We start from the raw sequence: 21,184 nt of genomic DNA on the forward strand, positions 1-21,184 counted from the left end.
TTAGATTTATGACTCAAAATCAAAGGAAAGAACATGCTGTACTGCTGCTTGAAGCTCAGCAATGACAAAGCTCACAAATATTCACCACTGCGCTGCTGTTTTCTGTTCATGGTTTGTTCTGGTAAAGACACATTTTGTCTTGGTTGTTTCTAAATGGAGACCACCCCTTTCTATACAACTAACCCCCCCTCCGTTTTTCCCCCTCACTCTGCTCTCATATTGTACACTAAGTATTTTGTGTTCCTCTGTATAATCTAGCTCAATTATGTAATTGAGCACCTGTGTGTGTGTGTGTGTGTGTGTGTGTGTGTATGTGTGTGTGTGTTAGGTAGCCATGGCAACAGCACAACATATCGCCGACCACAGAACCGCAATGGGGCTGTGGGCACTGCCAGGGTTGTGCCAAAGACTAATCCATGCCAGAGGTGACATGAGCGAAGGAAAAGTGAGTTGGGTGGAGACAGCATTACACACACACAAAAGCACACACACATAAACGGATAGTGTACACACTAACACACCAGCATATTACTCTCTCCTCTCACTCTTCGCCTTCCTTTTAAAACACAAGCACACACACTGGATATCCTCCCATTCTTCTTGGCTGGAGCCTCCCATGGCAATAGCAGTAGGAATCCATTCTCCACGGATGCTGGGACAGCTGTGCTGATATTGAATGAGACGCAGTTTGTTCTGCCTCTTTCTGCATGCAGCTTGAGATAAAAACTACATGCTACTTAACTCAAATCTATATCGCCTGCTGCCAAAATGCACTCAGCTCATCTCGTCTTTGTCTCCCCCACCAAAGAGAGCGCTGGATTTCTTTGCGAAAAATTGCCATAAATGTGCTCACGCTGACGCATGGTGGCCCCCAGTCATCAGCTGACAATACACACAGAAAATTTATATGACTGACAAAGACATTAATCACAGAAAACTTCATAAGCCTCTCATCTATATGCTTGGAAACACCGCCTGTACTCAGTATGCAAATAATCTGGGCCATGCTACCAAATCTGAAGCTGCAAAACGCGGCAACACGCTCGTGTTTGAAGCACTGGGATGTCTGAGCAGGACTATCTTATGAATTTAGTGTGGTGTTTGGTGGTACCCACGGCAGGAGGACACAACCGAACCAACAATGCACTTTAAATGAGCTAATGTGTAATGGTGGTGGCTTTTGTGGTACGCTCCCCTGCCACTGAAAGCATGGTATAAATGATTAAATGAAAGGAACTCTGTGTCGTCAGCAGTGTCTGACATTATGACCTCCAGTGTCCCGTGATGAGGGGTGTGTGTGTGATCTGGAACAGCAAAAAACAGCAACAGCACAGCCAATGAGGGACTCCGATTTCCTGCTCTCTGCCTGTCTTCTTCTCTCAGTTACAAGAGAGCACAATAGATCAGCCCTACATGTCAATCAGATGTACTATGAGTTCATTCTTCTGTCTAGAGGCCAGAAACAGAGTACTTTACTGGCTGCGGGGTCACTTTTCCACACAAATATCCTCACAAGCTAACTTCTTTTTCCTACTTGGCACCAGTGAGTTAAACTGAGGCTGTGTATATATATAGAATCTACTCAATTAAACTTATGTGCAACTGAACCAAAACCCCAAAGTGATACTATAATTCAATACATCTATCTGGGAAATGTAATACAGGCAATTTCTACTTCTTTGCAAAGTGACTTCGGTTATGCTAGCTTGTGAAATGAAACACCAGCAATCAGCTGGGAAGGGTTAGATTTTTGTTTTGTTTTGGGTTTCTTTCTGTGAGAAGATAAAGGTGAGACACAGTCGCCTGGAAACTGGGATCCTGGCTAATCCAGCGATAACCACTCAGAGGCTTAATTGGCATGAAGACATGGCACCAAAGCTTCTAGGTGCATGTTTGCATGTCTGTGGGTGCGCTCGTGCATGCGCATTGCGTGTGTGTGTCTTTAATTCTGAAAAATCCAACATTTTCTGTTTATTCAGACTGCGGTTCCATCAGATTTTAATCCTCTGAACAGCTGTTCCAACTCATTTTCCAGGCCTTGGGAAGAGACACAGGGAGAGAAAGAGAGAGCAGAAGAGGAGAGGGTGAGGGGAGGGGAGGGGAGGGGAGAGGGTAAGGGCCACCTCATCAAATATGTGTCAATGCAAAGTTAATGCTTCAAAGTCTGGATATTGATTACATTCATTTAATCAGATTTCCACTTAAAACAAACTAGCTCATGCTTTTCTTCCTCTAAATATCGCTTTGATATTTTTATTGAAAACACTGCTCTGCGATAAGGAACGCTGGTGACGTAAGATAAATATAATACATCCTCTTGAAGCAACATATAGCACAGATAAAGAGCCGCAGACTGGGAGGACATAGAAATCAGTCATGCGCGCTGAGGTGGTGACCCCGAAGCTGAGCTGACCTCTGACAGTCCGAGAAAGCAGAGCCTGAGACGCTCTCACACACATACACACACACACAGACGGAACCGAATCATGTGCCCGCCCGGTAATAATAAGCCTTGACCAAAACAAACAGGAGCTCGGAGCTGCAGGGAAACACTGCGCACTCCAAATTCATTTACAGGAAACCTTTCTAAATGCAGGCTGATGTTTTTAAACATTCCGCCCCCTTTTAATGTAACTACGGGTCACATTTTGTGGCCTTTCCCTCTTTCGCCATTAAGGAGCTGATATTTTTCCAAGCACACATTAAAACACGTGTCTATGAGAGACAGTGGTCTAAACTGCAGCAAGTTGGGTTTTTTGTTTTTCATGCTCTATTCGCTGCTGCAAAGAGAAAGAAATAGTATCGTCTGACTTGATAATATTGCTAATCACAGGCTACAAAAACAGACAGACAAAAATGCAACTTTTCATTAAGTGTGTTGCTTTTGTGTGTGTGTGTGTGTGTGTGTGTGTGTGTGTGTGCGTGCGCAAAGTAAAAGACGGATCCCTCCTCCCTGCACGAGCCTAGAATAACTCCAGCTGCAGGTTAGCGCGAGCGGCCCTGCAGGAGTCACCACAGAAAACATTCTCTCAAGATGGAAAATATAGAAAACACATATACACCTAATGCTGAAGAAATAGGGACTAAACAGGACTTACCACTAAGGCATTGTTTAGAAGGTGAGTAGGGTAATACTTTAGTGTTGAGAGGGTGTTAAGAGGCGAGGAGAGCAGGGGTCAGCGTCCAGGCGGGCAGCGGGGGGCAGAGGGAAGGAATAAGTTAACATGTCGCACCAGTGAAAACAGTCTGAGATGACAAATTACGAGCTGCATGAATTTCCAAAAACACATGTATTTTTATTTTTATGCAATCAAACAAATAGTGCAGATTTGTGCTGCGTCATCTGAGGGCTGCACATCTTAGGTCTGGAGAGAGCAACGAGACGGAGCAATAAATTCAGATGAATAGAATTATTAATTAAATATGACAAAATGAAATAATGTCAGAGACGATCTGAGCAGAAAGCATTTGCGTTTAAAACTATAACAAGTCAATGGGGAATAAAAGAATGATGATTACACATTACAGTGGAAACGTCAATCACTCCCCCTGATGTGTTTGTGTGAGCGTGCGTATATATAGATAGATAGATAGATAGATAGATACTTTATTTATCCCAGACTGGGAAATTGCAGTGTAACAGCAGCATTACACATAGGGAATAAAATATATAACATGAATGCATCTGGGTGTTCAGTCAGTAGTTTGGCAGCGGTGGAGCTGTATATATTAAATGTATAGGCCTGTTTGTATACACACACACATTTATATGTGTAAGTAAGTGACTATATATAATATATTGTCCATCTTTCAGGATTTCTCTGTAACTTGCCTCTGCACCCTCACCATCACACCACGCTGTGTCTCTCCAGTCTGTCTTTTATCACAGTTAATAATTCATTTGATTGTTTACAGTTGTTGCCATATCCGAGGTCCAAGCTCCATTTTTTAATTATTAACAGCAATTAAATAAACAAAATGCGCCTTTCCGTCTGCAAGGGAATGCTGAATGTGTGTGTGAGTGTGTGAGTGTATGTGGAGAGAGTGAGAGCTGTTTGTACGAGAAGTTGTTTCTTCTCTGCACACCACACACACTTGCGGACACGCACACATATTTTTTTTTTTTTTTGCCATTTAAACAATTGATATCTGTGTGTGTGAGTGTGTGTGTCAGTTTATCCCTTTGCTTCCATCATTACTTAATGCAAGTTACTGTGATGTGCAACATGTGTACTACTGCGCTGTATGAGCTTCTGTTACCAGTTTGGTTTAATTAAGGGAAATTTATGAAGCAAAATAAAAATCTCTTTTCCTTTAGCGTTCATCTGCAGTATAAGAATTGTTTTTATCAATTACAGAAAGTCATCACATTTAAAGGCCTGTTTGAAAAGGAAAAAAAAAAAATCGAAGGCCTGTGTAAGACACTTCTACACAGGGCTTATTCTGATCTGTGCAATAACTGTTCTGCCTGTATTCATAATTTACCAGTATGCTTCTATTTTCCTTCCATTTCCAAGTCACTTTCACCCTCCGCAGTCTTATGTCAACATACTAAGTAGCCTATAATAGTTTCTTCAATAAAACAAGGAATTAAGGGAAAATAATAAAATCTCCTTTCCCTCTTTGGTGTCAACAAGAGGCCAACATTATGATCCTAACTGCTAATGTTTTCAAATGGAAACCAGAAATAACTTTTGCCCATGAGGAGCAAGCAACATCCTCTCAGTCTCCGGTAGCAAAGTTGTCAAGAGGCGCATGATGGGAGGAAAACTCTTAATAAAACCACTGTAAAAATCGGGAACGAATTACACATCAAACAGGACCCTGGCAGGCCACTGTCAGACGACGCCAATGGGGGATAAACAAGTCTGCTTTATAAGAGTAAGACTTCCAGCAGCTGTATGACATGGGCAGGTCACTGCCACTGGTTATTTTAAATGAAAGAAACAACCTCAAAGGACTGACATGGAAAAAAGAAATGCCACTGAAGGAAACATTTTGAAACCAAAGATCTTTTGTTTGAAATTTTGAATTTTTCTTTGCATTACAAAACAAACGAATGGTCCTCTAACATACTCATCCGCATATAAAATTTTGATTAATGGGGGGTTAAGGGGCGGCTGAGCATGTTGGCCTTTGCAGTCTGGAAGGAACGCTTCTGTAAAGATGTAGAGCAATGCATCCAGCTGCATACAGCTGCATGCACCCATGCTGCAAAGCTTCTGCAGTTTTCTGTGCTCTCTCTCTCTCCCTGTGCTGGAAGTTGGTTAACATGTCATGATAAATATGGAGGTTAATTACAAGTGAAATATGATTAATTATGTAAAAAGCACAGAAAATAAAAAATGGCTTAAAGAGAAATTCAGAATGAGTGAAAATGAACATTTGCAGCAGCATTTGTTTTTTTGTTGTTTTTTTTTTTTTACAACTCACAGCCTTGCTATTTCTGTGTCAGAAAGAGTCTGCTAACAGTAAAATACTGCATCAGAGTCCAGAAACGACTAGACTGTGATGAACATGAAGAACAATAGAAACAATACTGTGAAGGCCCTTTGTGTTTTTTCATAATAGCAACAAAGACAAGTGCTGTCTTTAAAATAAAAGAAATAACTACCTGCGACAAGAATGTACAAGGGCACTAATTTACACAATAAAAGAAAAAAAACACAGTGACTTCTATTTAGTAAAGTGGGTCTTATTGAAGTGCGCTCAGATGATGAGGCAAAGACACGGAAAAGTGGAGAGGGATGTTGAACATAGATGGCACGACACTGATATACCAATCAATGCGTCGTGTTTGATCCCGGCCTCTAACTCCACGTGCTCACGTGTTGCATTCAAATGCAAAAAAACCTGAACGATTGTCAAGCGCCGCAAACACACCATCTAAACAAGACGCACGCAGAATGTCTGTACTGTTCTCCAGTTTACAACACACGCGCGCGCGCGCGCGCACACACACACACACACACACACACTACAGCTCCAACTCGCCTCTCCCGGTCTTAGCTACACATGCACGTAGCTCTACAGGCGGCGGTGTGCGTTCCCACCTCCCCCAAAAAGAAAGAAAAAACAAAACAAAACTGCGAACTTCGACAGTCGTAAAAGTCCGTAACAGCAGCAGCGTTAAACTCCTCTCCGCACTGCTGTCTATCCCCGCGCTCCGCTTTTCTCCTCCTCCCCGCAGGCTCCCCTCCTTCTTTTTTTTTTTTTTTTTATATGAAATACATTTCGGGAGAAGCGCCATTTTCTCTCCTTAAAAAAAAAAAAGAAAAGAAAAAAGAATCAAGAAAAAAGAAAGAAAAAACACGTGCGATGGAAACTTACGCGGAGAGAAAGTTTGGCGCGGCGGAAAATGCGTTCGGAGACGGGACGAGCGTCGGAGAGCGGAGCTGAAGTTTGACAGCGAGAGTCAGACAGCAGGCACACGACAATGAAAACACATGGAAAATAATAAGAGCAGAGGCAGCAGCATTTAAAAAAAAAAAAGCCGGCGTCCCCGCTCTAGGCTAAATCCACACAATGAGAGAAGAGAAGAGAGTTTACCTGTGTCAAGCAGTACGGAGAGTACATGGTGATTTTAGACAGGAGAGCTGCAGAGCTTATTTAAGTTGGAGGGAAGCTCGGTATAGTGCTGCATTGCAATCGCTCGCCGTCCTGTTTCTCTCACTCCATGCTGCTGCAGCTTACTGTAACCCCGCCTAGAAAGTGAAAGCTTGCACAAACTTTCAGGGAAAAAACTTTGTCTCCCTCCCCTCTCCTCTCTCAACTACTCTTTCATCGCTCTCCTCTTTTTCAAACGAATTCTTCCGCCTGGCGCCTTTTTCCTTAATGCTTCTTAATTTTATTTTCGTGCAGATTCATCAGCGCGTTACACTTTTACTTTTCGTTCGACTTTTGATTTGAGATTATTATTTTTATTATTATTTCTTTTTTATCTTCCGTCTCTCAGAGTCCGCTGCGCAGAGTCTGCAGACTCTGCCCGCGCTTCCCCGCGTCTTTTAAATGGTAATCTTAGACCTCAGTTGCGTTCACCGACCCGTCCATACCGTGATTTCAAGATGCAAATAATCATCAGGGGACAGATGAGTCGTCTAGTGCGTCCTAAGTGTGTGCACGTTTATTTACTTAAACCTATCATCAGAGTAGATAAATAAAAACAGCTGCAAGGAAACACAGGAATAAATTCCACATATAGTTTTTCCAGCTTATGCTGAAAGCTGTGAGGATTGTCTGTGTAACTTTATTTATTATGCAAATAAAAGGACAAGCCTGGACAAAAACTGTTTTCTGTTTTAAAATGTTTTGTAACTGTCAGGATTCTCAGCTCTCACGCTCTCCCAGCTGAAAAGTCTACACTTAAATTCATTAGCAGGCGTTTGAATGAATGCATCATCTCATCATGGGTTGTAAAGTCAAGTCTATTTATTTACTGAACCATATTTGACCCAGTCTGGAGCCCACAACTGCAGTTTCAAACGCAGTGAAGTGAGTCCAAGCCAAACAGTTACTGCAGCATTCACTGTGAAGTTGCAGACCAGCAAACAGCGAAAACAGACATATAATCACAGCCTCTGAGTTAGTATCAAAATACTAAATTGTACTAAATTGGAGTGTGTGAGCAAACAGACACACTCTCTTTCTCTCTCTCTCTCACACACACACACACACATACACACATAAACAGTAGTGAGTGACAAACATATCACACAAAAGTCATAAAATGAAGTTTCTTGGAGCAGATCCTTAGTGTGGTACAGTGGGAATTTGGGCGGGAGTGAAGTCATTGTGCAGGAGCAGAGCTGAAATTTTGGGCCCCGGCACTGGAGTCCCGCAGATTTATGAGCCCTACTGCTTGTGCATTTCTACCGCAAAGCCTTCTGCAGGCGAAACAAAGAGATCTGGGCTCTGTGTGGCCAATTATGCTGCACCCAGGCCAGATAAACGCGAGCCAGAGGCGCAGGCGAAGAGGGAGAGGGTGTGCGGTCATGAGTGTTATGTGCACCACAGAGAGTGCAACCTCCTGTCCTCAACACCACACAGGACTGCACCACCAGCATTCCTCCCTGTGAATATGACACACGCCCTGCTACACACACCTATTGGTTACTGTTTAGACAGGTGTAGCGGCATCACAAACACCAGCTGCTGCATTCAAGGGACAGTCTATGCATTCAGTTTCTTCTTGCAGCTGAGTCTTTAAAAAGCAGTGCGAGTGCAAAAGGTTACTTAAAGTGGTTAGCCTGGGGATCAAAACCTCCCTCCTTTATAGAGTCGACATGCATGCAACACACGCAAAAACTCCTCTGCCTTGGCTCCTTAAATGAGCCACACATTCAGTGGTTTGTGTGAGTAAATCTCTCATTAAGTAACACATGGTAGAGCCATATGCTATGGTTGGTGGGTCTGCCGCGGCTCTGCTTTTTCACACGCCTCGAATATACATGCTCACCACTGCTCCAGAGTGGCCAGCGCTGCCGTGATGACTTCACCCGTCGGCAGAGGAGGCGTTTCACTGGTTGAATGATCAGAAAAGTCAGATTGTAACCAACAATCCTCAAGTCTACAAAACAAATTGTTCCAAGAGGATAACCACAAAATTGCCAACAGTATCACACCAAAGCCAGCGGCAGGATCACACCTGGTTGTCTGTTTAGTGTAGAAGGGAGATGAGGCACAGTATAAGGGAGATAAGCTAAGAGTGTGGTTGGGCTGTTTTGTGGAGCAGATGTCAATTCTAGCTGCTCGGAGTTTATATGCAGTTAGTTCGCTACAGTAGAAATCTCCTTCCTATCAGACCACTTTTGATGTAACCTGAGCTCCTCTGTTCCTATAAACAAGTGAAACTAGAATAACTGTCTGTGGTTGTTGGCCTCCTGCAGCCAGTCAAGCTGTATTTTAAATCCATGTCTGCCCAGACTCATGTGATATATGTAGTGAGGACTTTGAAGGAATTTGGGGATATATAAATAAAATTGATTTGACCTGACTTTGTTAAGCTTTGTTGTTCTTGTTCTGCTCTGTGTCTGCTGTATTAGTGTGTACCTTCACTGAGAGAAACAAAAGAGTCAAATTCCTTGAACTTGTTGACATTCATGCACTAAAGCTTATTCTGGTCTGACGGAGTTGCAGCCATGAAGGCAGTCAAAGCTTCGTGGACCCTTCACACACATCTCCACCCCAGCAGCACACATCTCTACAATCACCAGGAGACGGGCGTCACTAGTCTGGAGGAGACTAGTGACGCCCATCTCTGTTGCTGAGTCACAGCATTAACTAATAGCCAGTAAAGTGTTTGGTCACAGTGAGGTTGACCTTTGACTTTCAGGATGCAACATCTTCCCCTGGTAATTTTTTCCTGTCAGACTTTTGTCTGAGAGACGATAGATTTTTTTTTTTTTTTTTTTTTTTGTCAGTGGTAGAGCTGACAGAATATCAAAAAATATAAATCGTTTTCTTTTTTTCTTTTTTTTTCTTCAAAACACTGATCCAGACACAAACACAGACCTGGTTAGAGGAGGAAATAAAAAAATAGAATTTAGACAATTGCTATGTCTTAAATGTAAGAAACAATTCTCATTCAAATCTACTGTTTTTTTACAAGTGATTTTAAGTTCTGTTATTTATTGATTCGGTGTGATGTGTTTGTTTTTTTTCCCCCATGCCGGTGCAAAAGACCAATCTCTATTTTCTAGATTTTAAATAGACACTGGAGTAGTCTGAGTCTAATTAATACTGAGCTCTCCCTTTAACTATCGCAGAGACATTTCTGATGATTCTACATGAAGTCAATGCTAGTTTGTCATTATTACTTATTACCTGTCATATATACACCCACAACATGTCAATATTGGTCAGGTTTAGCTGTAGCTTTTCAGTTCAGTTTTTAGTTCAGGACTAACTTGATAGTTTGCAATAACAATTTAAGAGATATGATAGAAAAAGTTTGTTCTTTTCATTTTTTGCCCCCCTCCCACCACTGGATTGTTTGACTTCTGAAGACCTCTGAAATCCTTCAGACAACAATCTGAAACAGAAAAGTTCTTATACTGAAACACAGTGTGAAGTCAGAGTCTGTGATGATGGTCCGCTGATAGAAGTCTGCCCATTTAAATGGGTCACAGGTCAAAGCATGCCTCGAAAACAGGGTGTCAAATTCCCATTTCTATTTATACATATTTTCAAAAGCCTTTGCATGCTCATCCTCAGCAATTCTTAGCCGATCTCTGACGCGTTAATGAAGTACAAACACCCCAAAATAAATGCAGAAAAAAGCAAGGAGCGATGCACTTTATCCAGCAGTGAACCCCCAGCAGCAGACCTCCTGGTGAGAAGTTGGAGGTGGACACCCTCCTGTGGATGTTCTTGAACCCTCTGCCCCCGGAATCCAATACAGCTCCACCAATGCTCCTCCCCCTCCCTCTTCTAAAACTCTCTCCTCCACCAGCCGCGCTACTCAATTACAGCCATAATGGTTCATTTCTGTACCCCGAGACACACGATACACTGAGCAACCCAGATTCTCTGTGAGACTTGGCGTAAGTCTTTACTTTGGGAAACAAATACCGTAGCCTAGAAAACTGGCTCCCACCTCATTAACAATCACATTTTCAGCCATCCACAGAACCCCCCTCCCACTTCACCAACCCCATCACCAACTTTTAGCTTTTATTACCATTTTACATCATGTCAATCATTGTAAATCTTCTTGTACAAATTTCTGTCCGTTTTCCCGAAATGCTGTTTCACTTTCTCTAACTTTTGCTCTCCTGAGCAACTGAGCATGCTGCGCATTATCGTTAAAGTTTTCACCCTCATGAGGCAAGGGCGCTTCAGTGAAGTTGCAAAGCCGCCCCCACCTCCCATTTTTTTTTTTTTTTCTTAAATGTGCCTGTGGAAATAATGATTGTAATGGTTTGCAGCTGAGTAGCGGGAGCTGTGAATGACATTATGATTGTGGTGCAATTACCAAGAGCATGAAAACAGACTGTCAGTCAGAGTAATGAGGAATGACTCAAGTAACACATTTAGTACAAACACATGAAATAATAATAATAATAATAATAAATAAATAAATAAATAAATAAATAAATAAATAAATAAATAAATAAAATAATAATAATAATAATAATAATAAGTGCATACCCTGTATGAATCTGATACTACAAAGCATTCAGGCATCCCAGGACCTCTGGAGGGTTCTTCGTTCAACAGAAAGGTTTCGGTTGCCTGAAATGTAACACAACAGTCATTATTCATTAGTTGACACTGTGTTTTAGATTCAGTGAATTTAAAAGCACACCAGAAGTCTAGCTTCAAAGAAGATTTTCAATATTTGAATTTCCCTAATATTGCTTTTTTGTTTTGTTTTTTATTTTAAATTTGTGAGTGATTTGCACAAATCCCACCACCAGATAACCACTGTTCTTTAGGTCTTTACATGCTACACAGACACAGTTGATGGTGTGTGCTGCCTCTGCTTGAGACCATATGCTGTGCAGGCCTGAAGCCCAGCCCTGCCAGTCACCAGCGCTTGAATGGGGGAGCAGTGCGTTTAGCTGCCATGCCCACGCCACACAATACTCCAACACAAAGGCATTTCCTGTCCCTGCTATTTCACCTGCATGGTCACTTTTCTGTCAGCGTGTACTGATTCAGCACAAATCATTCACATACGCACAGTCACATACTACACATGCACACGTTCGGCATGGACTTGCACATACATGGGCCTTACGTCTGCTGCGGGCACAGACAAACACAGGCTCTTGGCTGCTCTACAGGCCCCCTATATCGCATTCACTGTTAGATGCAGCTAAAGTATTTATTCTGTTTGTTTGTTTCTATTCAGCATGCTTCATTTGTATGCTGCGGGACGCGCCAGCAGAGACTTGGGCTCTGAATGAGCATCCATTGCAGTTCTGCTGTCAATTGAAGCAGCAAGGCCAGACAACATGGATGGGTGGGAACCACAGACTGAGGATCTGGATCAGGGATGGCAGTTCTGCCTGGTTAGCCAGCCTGTGGCTATTACTTTTCAGTCCAAACTGGTATGAATTGATTTTTGCCAGGCTAAATTTGAATGAATCAACTAAACCTGTTAGATGAGAGTTAAAAACTGTTTCTGTAAATGAAAATAACTCTAACTAAAAATAAATAAATAAATAAATAAGAACTCTCCAAGTTAGGGAAGTTTTACTCACAATGGAACCAGGAGACTTAAGTTTAGTTGCTGGAGAGAGATGAAGAAAGGGAATAATCCTATTTTCCAGAACTATACATCCTGATCTCTGAACATACCTTAAGCAGAAACAAACATGGACCCAAAAGAGGAACAAACATTGCTTGTAGCCAGCAACAAAATGTAAAGTTATACTATTTAAACCGGCATGCAAAGTAAACAATTTTGTAGGGAGTTCAAACATTAGGTTACTTAAGCATTTACATATGCACATAAATACACACATACACACAGTGACACGGGATTGCACTTGAACAAATACATGCGCAGACACATGCATAAACACACAGCACTATAATAAGTCCCAGACTCAAGCTAACCGAGCTGCGGCTGGAGACACAGGCTATTCATATCCTTCAGAATGAGAGGTTACAGCTCGAGTCTTTTCCCTTTCCCTTTTGCTGTAACACAGGAAGGGCATCTCCGTGTGTGATTTCACTCAGTGTCTGTGGAAAACGGTCTTTGCAGGCGCCCCGATTAACATAAGATTAACATTGGTTTTGTTGAGCATAGCTTCTCTTGCTCACAATAAATTTAGCACGGGGGCCCACATGAGGCATTCGCTTGTTTAAACAAAGTTAGAATTCAAGTCATCCAAATGACTAAGAAAACACTACCCGTGGCATTCAGCCACAGCACCCAACCTCTGGCCTGTCATCATTAATATGTGGGGAAACACTGGAGGAAAACCATTTGAAACCATTTGTCCCACTAAATGGTGCCCTTGTCAAGCTCCCTGAGCTTTCTGATAAGCTCTTAAAATGCCTGGTACAGCTGAAGGATATATTTTGCTCTGATGTTAATCATAGAGTAACACAGGACAGGACACACTGGTAGTTCTACTTATCTCTGACAAGTTTCAGGCATTAATGTAAGTTGGGAGATGACTTTATAATGCACAAATAATGGAGTTTAGGGATAAAAGACATGGGTCAGTCATTGAAAGCATCGTCTCCCTTTCCTCATCTTTGAATCCAATGCTCAGACACAGGCATCGTTTGGATGAGGCTGATTGATGTAGCTCCCTTCAGCGCTGCCTACCCCTGAGTTTTTAAGGAGCATGGTATCAATTATATACAAGTGTTTTTCTATATGTTGATGCATATATGCAGCATATGTCCAACCCATATGCCTTACGACGATTGAGATGAGACGATGATTTTATGACTGTAAACAATCCGAAAGTGGAAGACAGGATAAGAACATTTTACAGGCTTTGCTGATAAAAACGTAGAATGCTCATATTTTGTCTCTGTGTATAATGTATTAAAGGATAGGTGTGGGATTTTTTTCCAACTTTTTTCGCCATTTCTTGGTGTAAGTAATTTCTTAGGCCAAAGTCCTTTGCCACTGCTGAGTCCACTACTGACAAACAGCCTAAAAAGAAACATCTAGACAGCTACTGCATTGTAGCAGAATGTAATACAGCATTTGTCTGTCAAAGTATGTCCACAAAAAGCTACTGACAGTTTCAGATTGTTGTTATAGGCCTGACAATATAATGGATAGTATTTCTATGGGGAGTGTTTTGTAACAGATTGAAATCCTTGTTTATCTGAAAAGAGCCACATTAACACTCAGTCCAAAGCCACTGGACTCAATTCACAAAAACAGAAACTTTACCACAAAAAACAGGGGAGTTACTGGTCTACCACTGCTTTGATCAGTTCGTCTTTTTCTGTTATTGTGTATTGATTTTACTAAAGTGAAGGATCTGAATATTTCTGCCAACACTGAAGGTCAACCAATAACACATACGAACCGACCGGCCCGATTGAGGGTGTGATGGACCAGAAAGTGTAGCGTGCTGTGTTCTGCAGGGCAAAATGAATAGGGCAGCACAAAGACGTTCCGATAAAAAAAATATCTGTTGCTAAAAGTTCAATGGTTGTAGTTTTCATATCTTTAATGTCACACTCTTAATAATAATCTGAACCTGTCAGTGCCGAAAATAAGCACTTTCACTGAGCATTCTTTGACACAGACAAATGTCAAAGTTATTTCAAGGACAGGCTTAGATCAAATTAAGTTACAGGCCCATAGCAGACAGGAAAAATTAGCACCTAACTAACACGGGTGAACATAGTGGACCATTTAGCAACTAAAAAGCCAGCTATTTCCCTCAGAGGTTAGTGCAGACCAGAGCAGCTAGAAGGAGACATTATCTCCAATATGCTGAAAGCTGGTGTTCCATATCGACTGGATGCATGAAAAAGTAACTGTTTGCTAACATCTTAAATCAAGAACTTCTCAGTGATCATGTTAGTTTTGTCACAGCTTGTATCCACTAACAAAAACTCAGTTATTGAAAGCTTACACATACTTAGGCTGCATCCAAACTCAGGACTTGTAGGATGGCTACATTTTGACATTTTAAACACATCTGTTTAATTCCTGGCATTCACACTACAAGTTTTCAAAACCTTGAAACAGAGACTTCAAGAAATCCTTCCTTTCTGCATTCTATTTCGGAAACTCCAAGACTGTGTTGTTGTCTGGATGGACATCAATAGTCTCTGTCTGATTCGCTGTTAGACCCAGCTTCTAGTGGTGAAAGCAACATGGATGACAAATTACTTACACATTAGTGTTGCTGACCTTGATGTCTTCATTAGCAGCTGTTGTGGGATTAATCTCTGCATTTTAAAGACACAGCTTTGCTGGTCTTATTTGGCAACGTCACTGTCACATTAATATGTTCAAGAACTGATATTGATATTTGGAGCCCAAGTGTCATTCACCAAGAAACAAGTCAAGCATGAAACTCTGCTACAAGCACAAATTTCTGTTTCAATTAGTGGATTCTACAAGTGTATCCACTAAACTAGGATGAACCTAATCCCAGAAATAAACCAAGCAATAAGAGAACATTGCCCAAAGTTATTTTTCTAAAGTGCTATAGGTATCAAATAAGATGACTGGCAACTGTAATAATTAATGTGAATGTCCACAGTCCCTCATTTAAACCCTCTCTGATACCTAAGGACTCAAGACCAATTTTGACATTGCACGTTTTGACACACGCACAGCAGGGATGGAATCTCGTGTCTTTGGGGTTTAGTGGTAATACAATTATGTTAACAGTAAAAAAATAAGGCAGCTGTAAAATGCAGAAGCGAGACACGTGAAAACACAAGACGAAAGTTAGCTGTGTTTCAGGGCACTAGATTATTCTGAGAATTTATGTCCCTGGCCCAGCTTCCCCTGTCTTCCTCGTGCTCTCGCTCCCACACAGAAACTGTGGCCTCTGGATACGCAAGAGTCCAAAAGAGGCAGGTATCCTCACAATTTAACCACTGTTCAACAGCCTTCTGATCTTTCCACCGCAGCGTGGACTCTGTGAGCTCACCGGCCTCTACACCATTGAAAGACTTTTCTCTCCACTGCGAAACATGACTGACAACCTACCCGGCCCCACTTGATTCAGCCTTAATTGTATCCCCATTCTTCACCTGGTAACAAGCTAACAAACCTGTGCAGATGTGGCAAGCACATCAAAGAGAGGGAGGGAAGGGAGGGGGAACTTGTTTGTAAAAAAAAAAATGTGTGAGGGAATATGAAAGGGGAAATTTACGTAGTGTGAGTCCAAGCCAGTGCCACCTCAGGGAGAAATGCTGGAAAAATGTGATATTTTACACCTGCATCTCAGGAGGTGAGGAATAAGAGACAGGGAGCGGGGGAGGCAGTAATTAGAGCAGTGTGTGTGTGTGTGTGTTAGTGGAAGATTTTTATATGTTTCTGGGGCTTGCCACTGGTTCATTTTCAGCATTCAATTTGGTGAGATGCTTGGATGCCAGATTATTAAAAATGCTAAACCTGGTTACGAATGCTAAAAAAAGTGTTGAAAATTTAAACAAATATGCTAATATTGTTACAGTGATAAATAGCTGGCAAGCTCAGTTTAATGAATAATGCTATTGGCTCTAATTCCTCATTAAGACCCTAAAGAGGAGAGCGAAGAGAGAAAATACATGTATTGTTGTGATCCCCCCCCCCTTTTTTTTTCCAAATTAAACTCAGAAAGGCAGAAGATACTAACACCTTCACAAATTAAGTAGATTCAAATTACTGAGCTACACAGCTGTTGTGCAGTCTGGGGTGTTTTGTGATACCAATTAATGTGAGGGTTAAGTGTTGATAAAGTAATTGAGGCAAGGGTTGAAATGAGATAGAAGAGTTAGGAGCGTTCTGTGATCAGCCAGAGCTGGATGAGAAAGAAGTCACACTTCCTTTACACTGTAAGGAATATCTTTCTCTACTGTTAGAAACAAATGGAATACTTGTGTCTGTGTTGTGTGAACTGATCTCATCTGATCTGGGGTCTCACATCAAATTATCCCCAGATTAGAGCTTTATTTTAAATTAAGCTCCTTAGTTCGAGGGAAACTCTACAAACAGTTTTTGGAAAAAGATTTAGCTCTTGGACATTTCTGACATTCAAACAAGTCATAACTGACAAAGGCTGCAAACTTGACCCTGCTGCTGACACCTGCGCTCGCAGATTCTTTCCAACACTTTTGTACTGAAAATACTTCTCCTCGTGAGAGGAAGTGTTGCTCACAAAAGCAGCTTCTTCTGCTCTAGGGACTGTTTTAATTAAAAGGAATGAAAAAGCAGACAGCTAAAGCCAAAGGCATGATGGTTGAGGAGGACTGACCTGGACAGAGCAGCAAAAAGAAATCTTTGTAAATCTCTATCTTTTTGTTGGTCTGTTGATTTTGTGTCTATTTTTCCGATAGATTTGTGTGAAATTATAAAGTTGTCATAAAACATCTGACACAAAAATCTTCATTGTTCATTTTTATTTTGAAGCTGAATTTGAGATGAGAGTTTTTAACACTCAGGTAGCATTTAATAAAAATACAAATGAGCTGAATTATGGAAAAAGTAGGGACATAGTGCTTTTGGAGTCTGAGAAGTAAAAGTCAAGCTATCTCAGCATCTGCTGTTGCAATTTTTGTTCTTTTTCTTTTTTATCTGCCTCGTGAGTCTTCCAACCTCATGCAAGTGGACACTAAATCACTCTCATGGTCCTTTAAGTCTTTCCTTCCCCTGTCTTTACCTTTTGCCTGACTGCAAACGGTTTTATGCCACAACTCTTTTATTGTCAAAAGTGATTAATTTTCTTTGGGTTAAGTTTTGATTAATTTGGTGCAAGATAGAAGGAGAATCTCCCCATCTGTTCCTTATAGACTCTGTACTCAACCAGGCTAAATACCAATCAACCTGACAAACCTTATCTGAGTTCACTATCCTAATATTTACGCTCTTTGACCATATATCAGAGTTTCCATCTTTAAAGTACAGCAAAAGCTTACACACCACATAAGCTATCATAGCCTGCTTGAAGCTTTATTTATTTTTCCAGGGAAATGTCAAGGCCAGGACAAACATAATAGCATAATATTCTGTATACAGTAAGGGATGACATCACTGGCAGCAACAGCCAAGAGGGAGATCACACAAGACCCAAAAACCGCTTGTCTGATCATCACGTGGCAGGCTGCACACACATGCAGACACGCAAAGAAACACACAAACAGTTTGGGATACAGTTACCAAAGCTATATACATGGCTCTCCATGATTAGTACATTTGTTAACTTAACCGTCTTATGTTGCACGTGACACGTATGCTGTTCATAAATGAAGACTGGTTATGTGTCTAATCTACTAATTATAATTAGTCCTGTTTATAGTTTGATGGGTTACGTTTTTCTTTTTGCCTTCAAACATATTTGGAAAAATCAATAACCTGCAGAACCACAGATAGAGATCATTTCTGTAGAAATGTGGAGATTGTGTATCTGAGCAACAGTCTCAGAGGGGAACTGACATTGATTGACAGAAGCCTCCAGTGCATTCTGACTGAACCAACATGCAACTGAAATGTTTGGCACAAATTCACATTATAGCTTTTTCCTTAAAAAAAAAAAAGAAAAAAAAAAAAAAAAAGAGGTGAATTACTGCTGTAAGTAGGAAAATAACAAGTCAAGATAATCCCATGTGAGGCCTGTCCTGAATTCTGTATCATTTTTACTGATGAGCTTCTTGGGCAGCTGCCATGTCAGCTAGGAAGCGCGTAAACAAATAATTATTCATACTAATAATCTTCCATATTCATGTGCAAATAAGTTCCCTTTCCTGGAGTCTAAGCAGCTTCAAGGTTGTATGTGGGAGGTTCCTCTAACTATGCCTGACTTGACTCATTTCATGCCAAAAAAGAATTTATCTAAAGGTCAAGGATGTGTGAGCTACATATCATAATTCTGTACAGAACAGACTTTTTATTACTAATTTTGAAACCTACAAGCATAGCATTCAAATGCATACTCTGACAACCTCACAGGGAATACATCTGCCAGTTTAAACAAATATCCCATTAAGGGTGAATATAGTATATTGAGTATATTGGGATAAAACATGAAAAACAGCCCAAAAACGTCTTGCTGAAAGCCCTCAGCCAATACAAATTATGATGAATGCCACAAATTAAATATTCAATTTTGACGCATCCTAAAAGAAAGACATTGGTCAGACAGCGCCACAAACTCATACCTTGTGATGTCACAGGATTTCCCCGAATTGCAAAAATAAATCACCTGCGTAATGAAGGAACTGTTCGTAACTGGTCAACTGGCTCGGGCGTAACGACGCACAAATCAAATGAACACATAACGAAATGGAACACCAAGTTCCACTTCTTAAAGCCAAGTTTCCAAACTATTTTAAACTTTTCTTTTCGGTGAGATTGAAGAGGAGGGGACCTATTTATTAGCTAATGACACCGTTATAGATACGACTATTTTGAACGTATGTGCCTATTAATAGTCAACATCAGAGACCAGTGCAATGAGAGGAGGCATGTTCTCCATGTGGGCAAAACGGCAGAAGGCGGTGGGCATCCGGTGCCGAACTCAGAGGGCTGGACACTGATTTGGCCAGCAGGTTGGAAAAGAAAATTTGGCAGCATGTTATTGTAACTTAGAGTTTTCATAACAGCAACATCGTTTTAAATGTGAATTTAGCATTTCAGCAAGGCAAAACTTTATCCCCCTGGTCAAAAATAACCATGATACCATAATGAGACTGACTGACAGTAAACACACGCAGGTAGGTGGAGGGACTTGGCAAACTGTGGTGAATGTTACCCATTAGCTACAAGTAAATAAGCAACACATGAGGATCAGAAAGTGGGCAAAGTCAGCCCGCTTAGCTTTAAAGTTCTTTCTGTGTATCATTAAATCTATACTACAATGAATTTGAAAGCCGACTGCATAAATGAGAAAATTATTGGTTTACATAGCACGTACCATTGTGGTGTAGGGAAAAGTGCCAACACTCTCAAAGACCCATTTTCCACTCTCAAAAGTTCGGCTTCCAAAAAAAAAAAAAAAAAAAGTGTGTGAGAGAGAAAACTGCTCGGTTTCTGTTCGTCTGGGCCTTATACCGGAAGCCCTAATACACGGCCTGATGCCCGGTAAACATTTTTTTCTGTGTAATTTGTAGTCAGCTCCTCTCAGTCAGGGCAGAGGAGGACACAGCGCTGTAATCCAACTCGTCTGCTTCCCGACTTCTCCTCTCAGAGCGTCAATGTTCGGGTTCAGCTCGGGCTATTTCCATCAAAGTCTTCGGGTGTCAAGGGCTGAGCCGAGCTGTCTCTCTGTCTGTCCCGGTATTCTAATGTCCACTGAGCCGCCGTCCCGGTCCCGGTCCCGGTGTCAGTGTGAGGTGGAGCGGCAGCGCAGGAGCCTGGCTGAGCGGCAGTAAGTAGCCTGAGCTCTCTGCTCACGCGCTCACAGAATCAGCTGTTGCTCGTGCAGAGGGGACGACGACGACGCCGCGCGCTTTTCCCTCGTGCATGCTGCGGCGGTGCCGATGTGAGAAAGTGGACTTCCTCCCCCACCTCCCCACCGGCCCACCGCCCCGGCGTCCTCCACCTGCTGCCCCGCGTCCGAGAGACAGAGAGCCGGCTCACGCACAGCTTACAGCGTGGCGGCCCCTGATGCTGGTACAACGTCGGAGTTGGTGAGGTCGCGGGACCCGGTGGACTGGGCGAATTAAGGCAAGACGACGGAACCGAGGAGGCGAAGAACAGCCGTCTCCCCGCTTGAGACGCCGAGCGGCCAAAAGTAGTAAACAAACGCCGCGAGGTGAAAACACAGCGTGGCAGCGCACGCACGCACCGCTGAGGACGCGCGGTGTCCCGTGGCCGCGGCCGGACGAGCGGAGCGGAGCTGAGAGGAGCGGAGGGCTGGTGAATTATTAATAACCAGAGCGGTTCACAGTCTGGCGTGTTCAGTGAGTAACCAGGGCGGCAGCTGGGGGTTTAGAGGAATTAAATACGGGCTCAGAGTAAACCATGGACGCAGGGGATTAATAGCTCTCACCGGCAACTGTGTAGGGGCAGCTCGGGGCCGACGGAGAGGGCGGGAGGGAGGGAGCGGCGGGGGAGGCAGGTTATGATAAACTCAAATTATTTTCTGAGTGTTGTTACATTCAGGGAAAGTGGAAGCTGGGAAAAGTTCAAACTTGGTGTTAATGCAGGGAGCAGTGTGCGTGGAGCCCTGTCAAATAAGACCTGCAGCTCCTGAAAACTGAATTCACGCTAAATCGGTGTTTAGAATTGTGTTTAGAATATCAGCGAATTGTCTCTTGAATTAATAACAAGCAAAGCACGTTTGTACCCAAGTGAAAGTCATAATCACCACCTAACGGTTTTATTCGTGCTATAGTGAAGCTGCATAAATTCCTCTGAAGAAGGCACTGAAGTTTAAAGGTACAAAACAGGTTAAACTGAGCCTTGTGGTTTAAAGCTTTACACAGCATGGCTCGATTTCATTCCCATAAATGAAAAATAATTTTATATAATGTCAGTGCCGTGTTTGGAAAAAGTCAGAGGTTACAGCGGTGATTCATGTGTCCAGTCTTATTTTAAAGA

The 21,184-nt window shown here is 42.1% G+C and overlaps 1 protein-coding gene across 1 annotated transcript in view; it reads right to left on the minus strand.

Annotated features, from left to right (window-relative positions):
• nfixb (nuclear factor I/Xb) overlaps positions 1 to 19,633 on the minus strand; it is a 133,966-nt gene extending 114,333 nt beyond the window's left edge. Inside the window, exons 1-2 of the mRNA XM_029508305.1 lie at positions 19,557 to 19,633; positions 11,149 to 11,232 (exon numbers count right to left, since the gene is read on the minus strand). Of these exons, the coding sequence (XP_029364165.1) occupies positions 11,149 to 11,232; positions 19,557 to 19,559 (87 nt within the window). The 5' untranslated portion in view covers positions 19,560 to 19,633. The remainder of the gene's footprint in view (positions 1 to 11,148; positions 11,233 to 19,556) is intronic.
• Between the last annotated feature and the right edge of the window lie 1,551 nt (positions 19,634 to 21,184).

The sequence above is a fragment of the Echeneis naucrates genome, chromosome 8 (assembly GCF_900963305.1).
Source record: "Echeneis naucrates chromosome 8, fEcheNa1.1, whole genome shotgun sequence".
Lineage (NCBI taxonomy): Eukaryota > Metazoa > Chordata > Actinopteri > Carangiformes > Echeneidae > Echeneis > Echeneis naucrates.